The sequence below is a fragment of the Myotis daubentonii genome, chromosome 1 (assembly GCF_963259705.1).
Source record: "Myotis daubentonii chromosome 1, mMyoDau2.1, whole genome shotgun sequence".
NCBI lineage: Eukaryota > Metazoa > Chordata > Mammalia > Chiroptera > Vespertilionidae > Myotis > Myotis daubentonii.
This window is the reverse complement of record NC_081840.1, coordinates 64,751,627-64,770,571: the sequence shown is the minus strand read 5'-3', so window position 1 is coordinate 64,770,571 and position 18,945 is coordinate 64,751,627. Positions and strand designations below refer to the sequence as shown.

At 39.3% G+C, this 18,945-nt stretch overlaps 1 protein-coding gene across 4 annotated transcripts in view; it reads right to left on the bottom strand.

Annotated features, from left to right (window-relative positions):
- Positions 1 to 18,945, bottom strand: part of UBR1 (ubiquitin protein ligase E3 component n-recognin 1) — a 145,649-nt gene that overhangs the window by 80,464 nt on the left and 46,240 nt on the right. For all 4 annotated transcript variants that reach the window (XM_059703687.1, XM_059703708.1, XM_059703698.1 and 1 more), the window contains exons 13-19: positions 14,289 to 14,388; positions 13,609 to 13,737; positions 8,658 to 8,838; positions 6,137 to 6,198; positions 5,739 to 5,849; positions 4,897 to 4,962; positions 4,540 to 4,641 (exon numbers count right to left, since the gene is read on the bottom strand). In XM_059703687.1, coding sequence (XP_059559670.1) covers positions 4,540 to 4,641; positions 4,897 to 4,962; positions 5,739 to 5,849; positions 6,137 to 6,198; positions 8,658 to 8,838; positions 13,609 to 13,737; positions 14,289 to 14,388 — 751 coding nt within the window. The remainder of the gene's footprint in view (positions 1 to 4,539; positions 4,642 to 4,896; positions 4,963 to 5,738; positions 5,850 to 6,136; positions 6,199 to 8,657; positions 8,839 to 13,608; positions 13,738 to 14,288; positions 14,389 to 18,945) is intronic.

The window sequence follows — 18,945 nt, the reverse complement described above, 5'->3', positions numbered from 1 at the left end:
TGGTTGTTCCGCTGTTAGGTCGATTTGCATTTAGCCTTTTATTATATAGGATATTTTTAATTTCATCAAGAAAAATTGTAGAAATTTATTTTCTGTTTAAGTACCTACTTGCACTCAACTTGGCCTCTGGGCTCACAAAGAATTGCAGTTATTGTTAAAATAAAAAGGAACCAATTACTATTTCACCAAGTTTAGCTTAATTTATATGTAATTTAAGTATGCTATTTTGTGGTATCATTTTTGAAATTCATATTTATTCGCCACACACAGGTTTTCTTTTTTTTTATTATTGTTATTGTTTTTCATTTTCAAAGGTAGCTCACATTTTGAGGTTGTTTGACAGCTTGTTTCTGGTGGGTGCCAAATAATGTGCAGTGTGGTGTTAAAAGGTAATTCAGATCATCTAAATATATACTTCAATAAACACAATTTAGAAAGGCCAAAAAAATTTTTTAAATGCTACTACAGATGTACTGCTAGAGAAATCTTAAATCAAAGTAACTTTTCTGAAAGGAATTTGACAATATACATGAGGAATCTTAAGAAAAAGCATCCATTAGCCCTGACCAGATAGCTTAGCTAGTTACAGCATCGTCCCAATATGCCAAGGTATGGGTTTGATCTACAGTCAGGGCACATATAAGAATCAACCAATGGCCCAGCCAGTGTGGCTCAGTGGTTGAGTGTCGACCTATGAACCAGGAGATGGTGGTTGGATTCCTGGTCAGGGCATATGCCCAGGTTGCAGACTTGATCCCCAGTAAGGGGTGTGGAGGAGGAGGGCCAATCAATGATTCTCTCTCAATATTGATGTTTCTATCTCTCTCCCTGTCCCTTCCTCTCTGAAATCAATAAAAAGATATTTAGGGGGGAAAAAATCAACTAATGAATGCATAAATAAGTGGAATAACAAACGGACATCTATCTGTCTGTCTTTCACTTACTCTCTCTTCCTTCCTCTCTTTCTAAAATTAATAAAGAAAAATTTTTAAATATATTTTTATTGATTTCAGAGAGGAAGAGACATAGAGAGAGATAGAAAAGAAACATCCATGATGATAGAGAACCTTTGATTGGATGCCTCCTGCACGCCTCACATTGGGGATTTAGCCTGCAACCCAGGCATATGCCCTTGACTGGAATCGAACCTGGGACACTTCAGTCCACAGGCCGATGCTCTACCCACTAAGCAAACTGGCCAGCGCAATAAAAAATTTTAAAAAAATAAAAAGCACATTGTTTTGTCCAGCAAATCTACTTCAAATAAATTTCTTAAGCCCTAGCTGGTTTGACTCAGTGGATAGAACATCAGCCTGTGGACCAAAGGGTCCCAGGTTTGATTCCGGTCAAGTGCATGTACCTTGGTTGGAGGCTTCTCCCCAGCCTAGGCTCTGGTCAGGGTACATGCAGGAGGCAACCAATCGATGTGTTTCTCTCACATCGATGTTTCTCTCTGTCTTTCCCTCTCTCTTCCACTCTCTCTAAAAATCAATGGAAAAATATCCTCGGGTGAGGACTAAAAAAAATAATCTATATCTATATATATAAAAGCCTAAGCAATCAAACACCTGAACAACTGGTCAACTGGTCACTATGACACGCACTGACCACTAGGGGGCAGACACTCAACGCAGGAGCTGCCCTCTGGTGGTCAGTGCGCTCCTATGGCCAACCCCCCATGGCCAGCCAACCTCGCACTGTCTCTCCCTCGGCCGGCCGTCTCCCTCACCCCCACCCCTAATCAGCCCTGATCAGTAACGATCACTAGCCAGGCTGAGGGACCCCACCCGTGCACGAATTCATGCACCAGGCCTCTAGTAATAATAATAGTTAGGCAAGTGTTTAAACCTTGAGGTACAGAGATGTTATAAGACTAAAAACCTAAAAAAAACCTCTTCAGCAATAAGGAACTAAAATAGCAATTTTGAACCTTTTTCATCTCATAGCACACATAAAAGAATTACTAATATTCTGTGGTACAATAAAAATATATATTTTTTGCCTATCTGACAAAAAATTAGGTATAATTTTGTAGGATTTAAAAATAATAATAAATAATAGTAATTATCTATTTTTTTACTCCAAAATGAATTAAAAAAAAATCAGGTACCTATAGTTGTATATAAGGATTTCTGGTACCAAGAATTAACCAATCACATGCAACCTTATTATGCGACATGACCAATAATATGCAACTCTATTATATGACCTATATATTTATGGTTCAAGACAGAACATTTACACCAGATGGCTATTGTTGTGTTGGCTGTTGTCATTTTTTTATTTGACAATGTAAGGGAAAAGAAGTCAGTATCCCTGACAAAATAGTCAGGTCAGGTATTACATGTTTTAAAAATTCTTGCAGCACACCGGTTGAAAATCACTGGACTAAAGTATGCATTCATATACCACCATTAAAAATGATGATGTAAAAAAATGATATAACAAAGAAAAATGATATAGTTGTATATTTATTTAGTAAAAAGAAAAGGCCCATTGCAATATTTTAATAAGTACAGAAAGCAAGTTATAAAATAGCACATACAAAATGATCCAATTTTTGTTTTAAACAAACAAGACACCAAAACTTTAAAAGTGATCAATTTGCCCTGACCGGTTTGGCTCAGTGTATAGAGCAGGGGTGGGCAAACTTTTTGACTCGAGGGCCACAATGGGTTCTTAAACTGGACTGGAGGGCCGGAACAAAAGCATGGATGGAGTGTTTGTGTGAACTAATATAAATTCAAAGTAAACATCATTACATAAAAGGGTACGGTCTTTTTTTAGTTTTATTCATTTCAAATGGGCCGGATCCGGCCCTCGGGCCATAGTTTGCCCACAGCTGGTATAGAGCGTCGGCCTGCGGACTGAAGGGTCCCGGGTTCAATTCCAGTCAAGGGCATGTACCTTGGTTGCGGGCACATCCCCAGTAGGGGGTGTGCAGGAGGCAGCTGATCGATGTTTCTCTCTCAAACTCTCTATCCCTCTCCCTTCCTCTCTGTAAAAAATCAATAAAATATATTTTTTTAAAAAAGTGATCAATTCTAGGATGTAGTGTTTCATGTGATCTTTTTCTTCATTTAAAAAAATCTGTATGTTCTAATTTTTGCAGAGTAAAAAGAGTATATGTGAATATATATGTAAGAGTATTTGTATGTATCTGTGTATATATATATATATATATATATATATATATATATATATATATATATATACACTAGAGGCCTGGTGCACAAAAATTTGTGCACTCGGGGGGAGGGGGGTCCCTCAGCCCGGCCTGTGCCCTCTCACAGTCTGGGACCCCTCGGGAGATAACGACCTGCTGGCTTAGGCCTGCTCCCGGGAGGCAGAGGGCAGGCCCAATCCCTAGGTGCAGCCCCTGGTCGGGCTCAGAGCAGGGCAGATTGGGGAGTTGGGGCGCTGCCCCGTCATGCACAGAGCAGGGCAGATTGGAAGGTTGTGATGCCACCCTCAGTCACGCTCAGGGTAGGGCCAGTTGGGGGGTTGGGGCACCGTCCCCTGTCACACTCAAGGCAGGGTCGATGGGGAGGTTGTGGCGCCACCCCGTCACGCACAGAGCAGGGCCTATCAGGGGGTTGGGGCGCTGCCCCCGTCACCCACAGAGCAGGGCCGATCAGGGGGTTGGGGCACCACCACTCTCACACTCAGGGAAGGGCTGAAGGGGAGGTTATGGCTCTACCCCATCACACACAGAGCAGGGCCCGTGGGGGGGTGGGGTTGGGGAGCTCCCCGCTATCAGGCACAGAGCAGGGCTGCTCAGGGGGTTGGGGCCCCGCCCCGTCACACACAGAGCCGCAGGGCGATCAGGGGTTTTGGGCGCTGGCCCCTGTCACGCTGATCCCGGTTCTGGGAGGCATATTACCCTTTTACTATATAGGGTAGAGGCCTGGTGTATGGGTGGGGCTGGCTGGTTTGCCTTGAAGGGTGTCCTGGATCAGGGTGGGGGTCCTCACTGGGGTGCCTGGCCAGCCTGGGTGAGGGGCTGAGGGCTGTTTTCAGGCTGGGAGTGACTGAAGCTCCCAACCGCTCCTTTTTTTTTTTTTTTTTTATTCTGGGCCAGCTTTAGCTTTGAGGCTTGGCTCCAGCTCTTCGGCCTCCGTGCGGCTGAAAGTAGGTTTCTGGCCTTTGCTTACAATGTTGCGAATCTGCTGGCTGAAGTTTTGTTACAATGTTTCTTAAACTGCCCTCTTAGAGGCCTGCAGCCGCAGGCGGGGAACGTTGGTTTCCTCCGTCACTGAGGCAAGCAAGCCTCATGTTAGTTTCAAGCTGCCTGGCTGCCGGCCGCCATCTTGGCTGACAGTTAATTTGCATATCTCACTGATTAGCCAATGAAAAGGGTAGCGGTCGTACGCCAATTACCATGTTTTTCTTTTATTAGTGTAGATATATATATGCATGTTACCTGTATGTGTGATTTTTGCAGATACAGATAAAAAATACCAATACTAAATATGATTAAAATAGTTAACAATAACATTTTATTTGGAATTATTTCACATCTCAGTTTCTGTTGCTTACCTGGTCATTTGTAGATATGGTCTTTTTAAAAGCATCAGCAAGTTCATACCTCTGAAGTATCAGTAATAGGAACTTGTTGGGATCCATTAAAGATGCACCAATCTGTGAAAGACACAGAGCATCACAGTTTGTGTGTATTAAATCAGAAACATTTTGCTTCCAATAGTACTGTCAGAAAAATTATAAAATAAGTCTGTAGAAGAAAATGTAGTAGTCCCTTTTACTTCTATGATGTCATATTTTAACAGTGAGAAAAATTTAAGTAACTTAAAAAATAATTACAACATCTTCTCTTATTACTATGAATCTAAGAAAGAAGGTTAAGACATAAATATTAGAAGTAATTCAAATAGGTACCTGAAGCATGATGATATCTTTATCATACATTTCTTCTCTGCACTTAACATCCTGGTAATAAAACACCTATAAAATAAAAGGTAGAATAGAAGCTACAAGAATTATTTTATCTCAAACAGAATTCTCAACAAAAACTATTTTTTTTTAAGTATATACTTTTTTTTTTCTTCCTTTTTATTGCTTAAACAAAAACTATTCTTAAAACTTTCTCTAAACTAGGAACTCCAAGAACTCCTTAGTGGCAAAACACTAGATTGTAAATCTACAAAACATTTTAAGGGACTTGTGAGGATAAGGCAAGAAAATGTGGTATGAAAAGATTTCAGAGTTTAAAAATGCTTTATATTAGTACTCTTGACATGTATAGTTAAAAATTTTATTTTTCTTAAATTTAAAATACCCACTTCAATAAAAGTAAGTCAATACAATCAATCATAACACCATTTTTCTCCCAACTGTGGTATATTTACAATTTCTATTTCCCCAACTTTTAGGAAATGCACTTCTCTTTATTTGCTCTAAAACAGAAGGAAAAATTATAAGGTGGCCTTAATTAAGACAGGTTGTAGGAAGGCTACTGGTCCCCAAGCAAGGTAATCTTTAGAAAAGACCTATGTAATGGGCAGGTTTCTGGTGGTACTACTGGCTGTCACCTAATCTAGCCACTCAATAGGATAAAAGTAGAAATGTCTACATGGTCACTAGAACTTTCATTTCTGACTATATAAGAAAACAGAAAGCAAATACTCAGCAAAATCCAGGGACACAAGGTAAACTGATATGTTTTTTTTTAATTAGAAAATGAACACATTCATAAATGTGAATAATTGGCCTTACCGTACCTGGCTAATGAGAGAGAGCCCATTTCTTCGCCACATCTCAGCAACAACCTGGGCAACTAATACCAGACAACGCAAAGGAAATTCTACTAGTGCCTCTACTTGAAAGTCCTCCTGAAACAGAGTGAGGTCAATTTCATTATTTCTCAGAAGGCTTGGATGTGTCTCACAGTTATGGCAATATATATATATATATTCTTCAGTATTCTTATCAGTAAAATAAAAGGGCTTGAATTAGATGACTAAATCCCTATGATTCAGATTTCAATGTACTACATATAGATTTAAAATTACTAAATGGGAATTATTCATGTGGGTTTCAAAATATTTCTTCCCACTCATCCACCAAAAGATATTTACAATAGGATATAAGCCAGTCAACACTCCATATAGGCACTTACAAAAGGCACAAATTCATGCAGTCTTGGAACACCGCCCAGCCTGCTTAAACGCACATGAAGACCTAATGGTTAAAAAATAAAAGGAGAAAAATTAAAAAGTAATAAATCCAATTAAGTTTGATTCTTAATCAACTCATCAAATTTGGAAATTTGTGAAATTTAAAAATACCATTTATTGAGTTTAAAAATGACACCTCAAAATATAAACTTTTGATTTCTAATTCTGAAAGTATTACTAATATATTTAAGTTCCTACACTGTGCAAGGTATGCTTATACATTATATAAAAATAATATGTTGTTTATAAAGACATGCTTATTTTTCACTTAACTAAGCATCGAAAGAAACAATTTAGATCTGTCTTTTTTTTTATATAAAAATAGAAGTGACATAAAATGACATGTCCATTACACAACATACCAAAAATAACTAAAAGTGGGTCAACGACCTAAACTCAGGAGTTAAAATTATAAAACTCTTAGAAGAAAACATAGATAAAAGGCTCCAAGACATTGGATTCGGCAATAATTTCTTAACTATGACACCAAAAGCACAGGTAACCAAAAGAAAAATAAATTATAGACTATATCAAAATTAAAACCTTTTGTGCATCAAAGGACACTATCAACATAGAGAAAAGGCAACCCATAGAATGGGAGAAAATATTTACAAATCATGCATCTAATAAGCAATTAACATACAGAATATATATAAGAACTCCAACAACCCCAAAACAAAAGATCTGATTAATGCCTGGCTGGTGTGGTTCAGTGGTTGAGCATTGACCCATGAACCAGGTGGTCACGGTTGGACTCCAGGTTGGGGCACATGCCTGGTTTGTGGGCTCGATCCCTATAGGGGGTGTGCAGGAGGCAGCCGATCAATGATTCTCTCATATCATTGTTGTTTCTGTCTCTCTCTCTCCCTCTCCCTTCCTCTCTCTGAAGTCAATAAAAACATACTTTTTAAAAATGACTTGAATAGACATTTCTCCAAAGATATACACATGGCCAATAAGCATAGAAAAAGATACCCAGTATCACAAATCACTAGAGAAATGCAAATCAAAGCCACATGAGATATTTCACAATCACTAGGATGGCTATTAAAAAAAAACAAAAAGAAAATAAGTGTTGATGAGGATGTGGAGAAGCTGGAATCCTGAGCATTGCTCATCCTATATAATAAAAGGGTCACATGCAAATTGACTGAATGGCGTAACGACCATCACTATGACGTGCACTGACCACCAGGGGGCAGACACTCAATGCAGAAGCTGTCCCCTGGTGGTCAGTGTACTCCCACAGGGGGAGCGCTGCTTAGCCAGAAGCCCTGAGCCAGGCTCCCTGAGGGCTCCCAGACTGCAAGAGAGCGCAGGCCAGGCTGAGGGACCCCCCCCCCAAGTGCATGAATTACGTGCATCGGGCTTCTAGTAGGAATATAAAATGATGTAGCTGCCATGAAAAACAGTATGGCAATTCTTCAAAAAAATTAAAGAGGAGAATTACCTTAAAATCCAACAATTCTACTTATAGGTATATATCCCAAAAAATTGAAAACAGGACTCAAAGAGATATTTGTACACTCATGTTCATACCAACAGTATTCACAATAGCCAAAAGGTGGAAACAACATGAAGCATCCATTGATGAATAGATAAACAAAATGTGACATATACATATTATAGAATATTATTCAGCTTCAGAAAGGAAGAAAATTCTGATACATGCTACCACATAGATGAACTTTGAGGACATTATGCTAAGTGCAATAAGTCAGTTATAAAAGGAGATGTGTATGATTGCACTCATATGAGGTACCTATAATAATAAAGTTACAGAGACAGAAAGTAGAATAGTGGCTGCCAGGAAATGCAGGGAGTGGGAAATGAGGAGTTAAGTTGAATGGGTACAGAATTTGAGTTTGGGAAGATGAAAAATATTCTGGAGATGGATGTTGGTGATGCTGCACAAAACAATGTACTTAATGCCACAGAACTAAACAGTTAAAATGGTAAATTTTATATTATGTATATTTTAGCACAGTTAAAATATATACACTTCTATAAAGTTTAAAACAACAACAACAACAACCCTGACAGGGCTAGTTTACATGGAAATGCAAATCAAAGAATGAATAAAGGAAATCTTTGATCTTTCTTTTGGTGGTGAAAGAAACAGTGACACCAACAACACTTGTGCAATTTGGCAGAAAAGAGATTAAAAACCAGCAACAAGATTTTACTATATTGAGATTTGGGCGGGAGATGAGTTATCAAGTTAGTGCTTAAGTGTGTACTGTAAGATCCGTTTGTTGACCAAGATGACAGAAGGCCTAGGAAAACAAGCATCCTTAGATGTTTAGTGACAGCTCTTTGAAGGACAGTGACAGATCTTAATTGCAGTATCTGATCTGAGTATGCCTATACATACTTACATAGAACAAAAACAGATATGATTCTAGTCCTCTGAATATCTAGGAAACATAGCTAATAGAAACAAAGCAAAAAACTAACACTTACCAGCAAGAGTCCTTGAGAGTGGAAGATGTATGCTTACGAGATCTTCAGATACTCTGTAGGACTTAGTTTCCAAAGTGTGACCACACAATTGTACTACTGTCTTGCTACTAGACATAAAACTTGTACTACACCTCATCACAGCTTTGTGACATTCTTTATAAGCCACTAGTAAGAGTTCTTCCTAGAAGAAAAATGGAAATAAAATGACAAATGATCTACTTTACCACATTATTCAATAAATATTTGCTAAGTACAAGCGCAAAATTGTTCTATGTATTACTAGGGCTACCTCCACAGGATCTGTAAACCAGTAGGAAATATAAGAAAGAGAGAGGCACATGCCTGTATGCACACACACAATGTGAAAAATTGTACTAGTAAGTACCATGTAAAAGATAGAAACTATTCCACTAAGAGGGGGGGGAAGCATCACAAACAACTGGGAAGACATAATGTGAAAGCAATTTTTGAGTGGGGTCTAAAGAATAAGCAGAATATAAATATGGAGAAAAGATGAGAAAATGATGGCATTGTAAGCAGAGATACAGAATAAGCAAAGAGAAATAACAGAGAACACACCTCCTGTTCAGGCAATAGAAAGGAATAAAAACTAGAAAAATCCAAGGTTTTGTGGATGGAATTAATGAGCAATTAAAGTGGAAATATGCCTTGGCATTGGCATGTGAATACATTGATGGTATCTGAAGTATAATAATATAGACAACTCACTGCTTCAAGAATTAATGGGTGTCAATAGAGTAGAGAGTAATGTTAGGAACCAACAAAACCAGTAGGAAGATTACTACAAAGTCTAAGTGTAAGGTGATAAAAGGTCTCAACTAGAGTGGGAGTAGTCAGGGCAAAAAAAGAACCCAAAATAAATGTTAGGATTATCACTTCTTTGTTGTTGTTAATCCTTAACCGACTATATTTTTCCATTGATTTTTAGAGAGTGGAAGGGAAGGAGAGAGACAGAGAGAGAAACGTCGATGTGAGAGACACATTGATCGGTTGCTTCCTGCACACGTCCCAAAAGGCCGCTTTTTAAGATAGTGCTTCTCAAACTGATTTTATCTTCAAAAAGGAATACTATTATCAAATAAATTTTGGGACTATCCCTCTTAGAAATTAGCACATTAATTAAAGAGTTTGAGAAGTTCAGGCCCTGGCTGGATAGCTCAGTTGGTTAGAGCATCATCCCAATAAAACAAGATTGTGGGTCTAATCACTGGTGAGGGCACATACAAGAATCAATCAATGATCCTGGCTGGTATGACTCAGTCGGTTGGGCATTATCCTGTGCACCAGGAGGTTTGATTCTCAGTCAAGGGCACATGCCAGGGTTGCAGGCTCAATCCCCAGTAAGGGGTGTGCAGGAGGCAGCAGATTTATGTTGTACTCCCACATGGATGTTCTCTCTCTCTCTTCCTCTTTCTAAAAATCAATATTCTTTTTAAAAAAATCAACCAATGAATGCATAAATAAGTGGAACAACAAATAGATCTCTTTCTGTCTCTTTAAAATCAATAAATTAAAAAAAATGTTTAAGAAGTTCAGTGGCTTAAAAATTCCTGTTTGAATTTGTTCAACCTAGCATTTCCCAATCTGATGTGAACACAGAGCTTTTATTCTTTAAATATAATTTTTTAAAAAATATATTTTTTATAGATTTCAGAGAGGAAGGGAGAGGGAGAGAAGACAGAAACATCAAGGATGAGAGAGAATCATTGGTTGGCTGCCTCCTGCACGCCCCTTACTCGGGATCGAGCCCACAACCCGGGCATGTGCCCTTGGACGGAATTAAACCCGGGAACCTTCAGTCTGAAGCCCAACACTTTATCCATTAAGCCAAACCAGCTAGGGCGCACAGAACTTTTTTTACCATCAAAAATATCTGCTAACAATTTAACACAGAGAATGCAGTAGCTCTTGAGATTTCCCATATGGATGAATGTATGAATCATAGTGTCATTAATGGAACAAGAGCAGTCAAGAAGAGAACATGCAAGTTGTAAGTAGAAGGAAATGATGACAAATCAATTTATTATATTCTTTTTTCTTTTAAATGATTTCAGAGAGGATGGGAGAGGGAGAGAGAGATAGAAACATCAATTATGAGAGAGAATCATTGATTGGCTGCCTCCTGCACACCCTTCACTGGGGATTGAGCCCTCAACCCAGGCACACGCCCTTGACCAGAATCAAACCTGTGGACCCTTCAGTCCACAGGCTGATGCTCTATCCATTGAGCCAAGCTGGCCAGGGCTCAATTTATTATATTCTGAATTTGAAATAAGTGTAAGATCTAAGCAGGAATGTCTAACACACAAACAGAAATGATATTATAGCTTGAAAGAGTCATTTATATGAAGTTTTAATTGTGGTGGTAGAAATAAAAAGAGACTATTGGGAAAGGTCTCATTTAAATGGGCAGTCAATAGAAATATTGGATAATGTAGATTTGTGAAAATTAGAGGGAAAGAACGTTTCAAAAAGGTTAAGGTACTCAACAGGAAACGATGCTATAGACATTTTAAGGAAGATGGAGCCTTAGAGAAGACCTCTGAATTTGGTTACTTAAAAAGATCCTTTGAAATTTTTTCAAAAAGCAATTCCTGTCATTTGGTAAGGGCAGAAGCCAGACTCTAAAGAGCAACAATCTATACTAATAAAAGCCTCGGTGGTCCTCGTGCCCTCACGTGATGCCCTCACATCATCACAAGATGGCCACCACAGGGAGGGAAGTTGGGGGTGAACAGGCCGGCAGAGGAGGGCAGTTGGGGGTGATTGGGGCGGCAGGGAAAGGCAGTTAGGGGCGACCAGGCCAGCAGGGAAAGGAAGTTGGGGGTGACCAGGCCGGCAGGGGAGGGCAGTTGGGGGCCAGCAGGAGAGGGCAGTTTGGGGCGACTGGGCCAACAGGGGAGCAGTTAGGCATCAATCAGGCCAGCAGGGGAGCAGTTAGGGGGCGATCAGGCTGGCAGGTAGAAGCGGTTAGGGGTAATCAGGCAGGCAGACAGGCAAGTGGTTAGGAGCCAGCAGTCCCAGATTGTGAGAGGAATGTCCGACTGCCAGGAGGGATCAGGACGAAACCAGCAGTCAGACATCCCCCGAGGGGTCCCAGATTGGAGAGGGTGCAGGACTGGCTGAGGGACACCCCCACCCTGTGCATGAATTTTGTGCACCGGGCCTCTAGTCTATACTAATAAAAGCCTATGTGGTCATCACGCCCTCACGCCATGATGCCCTCACACCGTAATGATCCATCATCAGGAGGCTGTGTGTGCATCAGGTGCACGCGGGTGGGCGGGGCTGCCTGCATGGTGAGGCACTTGCAGGTGGACAGGGACTTGATGCTGCGTGCACGTTGTGCAGGCGGGTCCCAGCTGCTCTGCGTGGTGACGCCGGGGATCCCGGCAGCTCCACACGGAGCTGTGGAGGCAGGTCCCGGCAGTTCCACATGGCACAGAGGCGGAACCCCTGGCTCCGGCCTACCTCTTTGGGGCAATCCATTGAGGAGCCCTGGACAGGTGGGCGGGGCCTACCTCTTTGGGGAGATTGATCGCGGGGCTCCTTCGCTGTGAGAGGGCACAGGCAAGGCTGGGGAACCCCCCTCCCGAGTGCACGAATTTCCTGCACCGGGCCTCTACTAGTAGACATAAATGACTTCAGAAGGCTTGACAGATGTCAAGATAAACAACAGACATTTTGACCTCATCTCCAAGAATTATGCATGCCCTTCATAAAACTGAGAGGAGCCAAAAATATGTTCTGTGACTAGTTGCTGAACAGTATTTCCTGTCTTTGTTCTATAAAGCTACTGTGCTGGCCCTAGCCAGTTTGGCCCAGTGGATAGAGCATCAGCCTGTGGATTGAAGGATCCTGGGTTTGATTCCAGTCAAGGGCACATGCTTGGGTTACAGACTCGATCCCCAGTGGGGGGCATGCAGGAGGCAGCTGATTAATGATTCTCTCCATTATTGATGTTTCTGTCTCTCTCTCCCTCTCCCTTCCTCCCCAAAATCAATAAAAATATATATTTTTTAAAAAGCTGTTGTGCTGGATTAAGGTCTTTTGTGTCTATCACTAACTGCTGGTGGTGGAGCAGAAAAGGAAAAAAGAGAGCAAGAATATAGTTTACAGAGGTAGCAAAGACAAGTAAGGGAACTTTTATTCTTGTTGTTTTTAAGGATATGTGTTTACAGGCAAATGAATGAAAGAGTGGGAAATACCAGAGGAGACAACCAAGGAATCACACTCCAGAAAGAACTAATATAGGTTGGGACAAAGAGCCTTGGTAGAGACATTAGTTTTAGAAAGAGATGAAAAGAAAGAGACCAATAGTGAAGATACAAACTTAGTTGGTGAACAGACTGTGGTGAGAGATAGAAACTGAAGAAAATGAAAGAATTTGACTCAGGTGTCCATTTTCTCAGAACAGAAAATAAGTAAGCTCTTACTTCCAAAACAGAATCTGTGGTAGGGTTATGATCTAAAAGAGGGTTATGGTCTAAAATTATTACTTAAGGAAATATATTAGTCCTATATTTTGAAATTAATTTTCTTACTGGTTTAACACATGTAATAAAGCACTTAATTGAATGAATAGCCATCCCTCTCCATTGTTGGAATATTTAAAAGTCTGTGTTATGTGGTCCCAATTTCCATATTATTTATATTCATGTCCAAGGAAATAAATACATACATAAATAAATGTATGCTGTATTTTTTTAAAAACTTACTATTTCTAAGGTAAATTAAACTACCATGGAGAACACTTTCTAATTAAGTGTGAAAAACTGAATTTTCTTCATAAATTTTAATAAGACAGAATCAAATATATAAGAAACTACTTAAATATACTTTACATCAAGGACATTGCAATATAAAACTAAACTATAATAAGCACTAGAGCACTTAAAAAGACACTGCTCCTACTAACAATTTTACTTACATCACAAGCACACCACTCTTGGAACATGAGTAAAATATTCTTCAATTGCATCTGTATGGCAATGGCAGCCTCCCAGTCAGGATCCACTTCTATATGTTGTCCAACCTGTCTTCTAATTTCTTCCATTCCCTGCAAAAAAAAAAAAAGTGATTAACATATATATATGTGTGTGTGTGTGTGTATAGATAGATAGATATATGCCCTCTTTTTCACTCCTCTACTAGCAAAATATAGAATTATCAGGATTCATATTCATATACTAGTATGCGTAGCTTTTTGTTGTTGTTGTTGTTAATCCTTACCTGAGAATATTTTTACCATTGACTTACAGAGATAGTGAAAGGGAGGGTGGGTGAGGGAGGAGGAAGAGAGAGAAACGCTGATGTGAGAAAGACACACGGGGCCCTTGACCAGGAACTGAACCTGCAACCTTTTGGTGGGCAGGCTGATGCTCTAAACCAGTGGTTCTCAACCTTCCTAATGCCACGACCCTTTAATACAGTTCCTCATGTTGTGGTGGTGACCCCCAACCATAAAATTATTTTCATTGCTACTTCCTAACTGTAATTTTGCTACTGTTATGAATCATAATGTAAATAGCTGATATGCAGGATGTATTTTCATTGTTACAAACTGAACCTAATTAAAGCATAGTGATTAATCACAGAACTGTACCATACCTGCATACAGGTAAGAATCTTCAGGAAAGATCGAAAACCTTTAAGGAATTGCATTTTTAATCTTTCTGTCCAGATGGTGGGCTTGCTGATTAGGATGTACCTACAATATTAAGAGACAAAGAAATATTTCACTTCCATATTTTGAGATAGTTTAAGGTACTCAGGGTTATAAACAATATTGATTCATCAAAATTATGTATTATAATTTCTTATAATTAAAAGCTCTGGGCAGAGCTAGAATTATCCCAGCAATATGTGAATGCTCCAGAAGAGACAGATGTCAAAGCTAAGCCTGACTTCTCCCCTCAAAAGGTAGTTCTGATTAAATGAACCCAGAAGCAACTTACCTTATCACAGTTGGATAACTATAGTACAGATTTTTTAGGATTGTTTATACCCTTCACCCAAAGGCAAGTAAAAATTGCCTTCAGCCTCAAAATGCATGTCAAAACAGCATGTGTAGAATACACGCTGTTTGTACAGACAAATGATTTCAGAATATTTTTTTAAAAATATATTTTATTGATTTTTTACAGGGAGGAAGGGAGAGGGATAGAGAGTTAGAAACATTGATGAGAGAGAAACATCAATTCAGCTGCCTCCTGCACACCTCCTACTGTGGATGTGCCCGCAACCAAGGTACATGCCCTTGACTGGAATCGAACCTGGGACCCTTCAATCTGCAGGCCAACGCTCTATCCACTGAGCCAAACCGGTTAGGGCTTCAGAATATTTTGTAAACTAATAAATACTTATTGTACTAAAATTACACACTTTCCCCCTCCCCGCAAAAGACATGCAGTCATGAGAATTACAGAAAATTCACAACACATATAGTAGTTTGGTCTAAGAGGATTTAACAACTTTGTTGTTGCTGCTGAGTGTGTAATGACTAGAGATTTGTGAACATCTGCACTGGTTCTCCAGAGCTATTTATTCCTACGACCTGATTTCAGACAATAAATACACTACAGTTGGGGATGGGGGGGAGTCAGGATATTTGGAACTGGTTTCATATCCAATGAAAACAACGTTTATTGAGAAATGACTTCTCGGAAAGGAATCTAGCAATTATAAAAATTATTTTGCACTCAGTCAATCCCAATCAATTCCTGTTAAATATCACACACTGGGAACATAAACATGACCAAGACACCCTGTCCTTGAGGTCCTTAGTATACTGGGGAAAATAGATATGGATAGTGGACACTGCAATACAATTTTAAGCACTAAAAACAAAATAAAATACAAAGGAAGTAAAGTAGGAACATAAAAGACAAGGCAACAAAGATAGGAAAAATATTTTTTTACTTTGTAAAGATTGTAAGAATTGTAGTTTAATTCTCCCTTTCTCTAGATATCCATTAATATGTTAAAAATATAATCATACACTAATAACCTTTCAATATCTCCCTCCCTCCCTCCCTTCCTCCTTCCCTCCCTCCCTGCCTCCCTCCCTTCCTCCCTCCTTCCTTCCTTCCTTCCTTCTTTCCTTCCAGGCTCACCCAAGGAGTGAGGATATTTTTTCCATTGATTTTTTTTTAGAGACAGTGGATGGCAGGGGGAGAGGGAGAGAGAGAAACATCCACGTGAGAGACACATCAATTGGTTGCCTCCTGCTTGCGTTCCAACCAGGACAGGGAATTGAACCCACAACTCTAACCATTGAGAAAAACTGGCCCGGGCTCTAAATCTTTTTTTAAAATCTTTATTGTTGTCCTAACTGGTTTGGCTCAGTGGATAGAGCGTCGGCCTGTGGACTGAAGGGTCCCAGGTTCGATTCCGGTCAAGAGCATACACCTTGGTTGCGGGCACATCCTCAGTAGGGAGTGTACAGGAGGCAGCTGAATTGATGTTTCTCTCTCATCAATGTTTCTAACTCTCTATCCCTCTCCCTTTCTCTCTGTAAAAAGTCAATAAAATATATTTTTTCAAAAATCTTTATTGTTGAGAGTATTACAGATGTCCGTCCCCCCCCCCCTGCCCCCCGCCGCCATTGTAAAGGTAAAAAAGACTAAAGTTTATGATCTTACAGTGAACAAATGGTATCAAAGTGTGCTTGTTTACCAGAGCACTGCTACTCAAAGTATGGCACACAAACGAAAAGCATGAGCATTATCTGGGTATTCTTGAGAAATGCAGACTTGTAGGCTCTAGTCAGACCTAGTGAACAAAACTCTGCATTTTAACAAGCTCCCCAAATGATTTGTAGTCATATTAAAATTTGAGAAGCACTGTTCTAGAGAATTTATATTTCTAGTTTTTAGTAAACTCACATAGTTCATGCCTAGCAGACCTAGCAAGTAGAGAAGATGTGAGGGATAAGAAGAGAGAAAAGAATAATGAAGGAAAGGAAAAGAAAAGGAGTCTGAAGATAAAAATAGGTGGCAAAAGCAGTGGAAGGAGAAGAAGAAAAGCAAGGGAAGGATGGGAGAGTAAGAGGGTGATTTGGTTTGAGAGTCTACTATCCTTTTTAGAAATAGGAACAAGTTGCAGGGGTGAGGAATGTCTGGCCCATAGGCCACTATTATAAGGCCTTCAAAATCATGTGGTCTGGCCCTGCCAAGGCATTAGGGGTGAGTTAATGAAATATCTGACCAAATATAGCAGGCTAATTTTTAAGCTGATAATTTTTTATGGCCCTTGAATTATGTTATAGATATTCAAATGGCCCTTGGCAGAACAAAGGTTCTCCATCCCATGGTTAAAGTAACAAAAGAGTAATATTTACCTAATAGAACCAAAGTTCAACTGCATCTCTTTTCTACATTTCATTTTCACAGTGATTAGCAACTGAGACACAAAGTATCTCATGAAATACCCCCAGAGAGTGAATGAGAAATGAAACTAAATTAATAGAGGTTTATTATTTAAAATGATTGCGGTATAGACCTAGGCAGTTTGGCTCAGTGGAGAGAGCTTCAGCCCGAGGACTGAAGAGTCCCAGGTTAAATTCCAGTCAAGGTCACAAACCTCAGTTGCAGGCTTGCTCCCTGGGCCCTGTGTTTCTCTCTCTCTTGTCTCTTCCCCTCCCTTCCACTCTCTCTAAAAATCAATAGAAAAATATCCTCAGGTGAGGATTAACAAAAAAAGCAAAACGCAAAAACAATAAAAAGTAAAATGAAATAAAATGATCCTAGTATAACAATCCCTTCCTTCTATTATGCAGACCTCAGAGTACTGTGTTCATTTATTCACAACTAGCTTAAATGGTATACATTCAACTAGAACCGGTTTAGTAGAGAAGGACAATAATTTAGAAGGAATTTTAAATATGAAATGAATATGGCTAAGGAAACTAATGAAACTCAACCAGTGAAGATTTGGCAGATACACCTGCTATCTTCAAGTTAAATGAGAATTGAAGTTCTGAATGGACAAAGGGAAACATAGAACTACAGAAGGAAAGCTACAAAAAGACAGAGTTCAATATAAAATAATGAACTTGTAACAGCTGGATGGGGCTACACTGGTTTGAAAGAATGAAAATTTTCTGAGGCAGACTTAACAGAGCTTGTACTAGTACTAACAAACATTAAATACTACAGTCAGATTAGTAGCACATATGGTAAGACTATGGAGAGCTACAAATTCTGAAAGAATTTAGACTTTATTCTAGAAACAATTAAAAGACATTAAATATTTGTGGTTATTTCTGATTTAAAAGCCGGGTTCAGAAAGAAGTGGCAAATAAATAAATCAATGGGGAAAGAGTAAAAATAAGATATGACTGCAAAATTTGTACTAAGAATGACGGAGAAAATGGGATTCAATAGCTATTTGTTAAATGAAGGGTATATCTGATTGATGTTTTAGGCTAACTTTCAGAGAAGTTTTATTGATATTTATTTTGTGAGGCTAAATGATGAAGTGAAAAGAATTTGAGTATTATAGATAAAACAGTGCTGGGCTCAGATCCAAGGTCTGCTACTTACTAGCTCTGTGACCTTAGGCAAATAATTATAATCTAAAAATAAAATTAAATCACCTAGCTTATGAGAATGTTGCAAGAATAAAATAAGATGAAATAAGTTAAGCTCCTTAGCACATAACAGTTACTAAAAAAGAACAGAAGCTAGGCTGGTGTGGCTCAATAGTTGAGCAATGACCTATGAACCAGGAGGTCATGGTTCAATTCCTGGTCAGGGCACATGCCCGGTTGCGGGCTCAGTCCCCAGTGTGGGGCGTGCAGGAGATGGCTGATCATTGATTCTCTCTCATCATTGATGTTTCTATCTCTCTCCCTCTCCCTTCCTCTCTGAAATAAAAATATATATATTTTAAAAAAGAACAGAGGACACTCGTGAGAGTGAGTTACATGAGAAGCCTAGAACAGTATCTGTTGGACAGGTGCTCAAAATATGTTCACTTTCCCTTTTCCTTGTATTCAGAGATATCACTATTTAGTTAAGGATGTAGAAGAGAACTTGTAAGCATCAAAAGAGTAGGAAAACTTTAAAGTTGCCTTCCAAACCAGGATCTCTTAAAGTTTTATCATATGGGTATGCAGGGATGTCCTGACTCTAAGTTATTCATCATAAAGAATAACTATAATCAGAGATCCATAAAATAAAATATGATGAGACAATGATGTGATAATGCATCTCTTCTCTGGATATAAAAATAACTCAGTTACAAGAGTACTTCACAGTGAGAG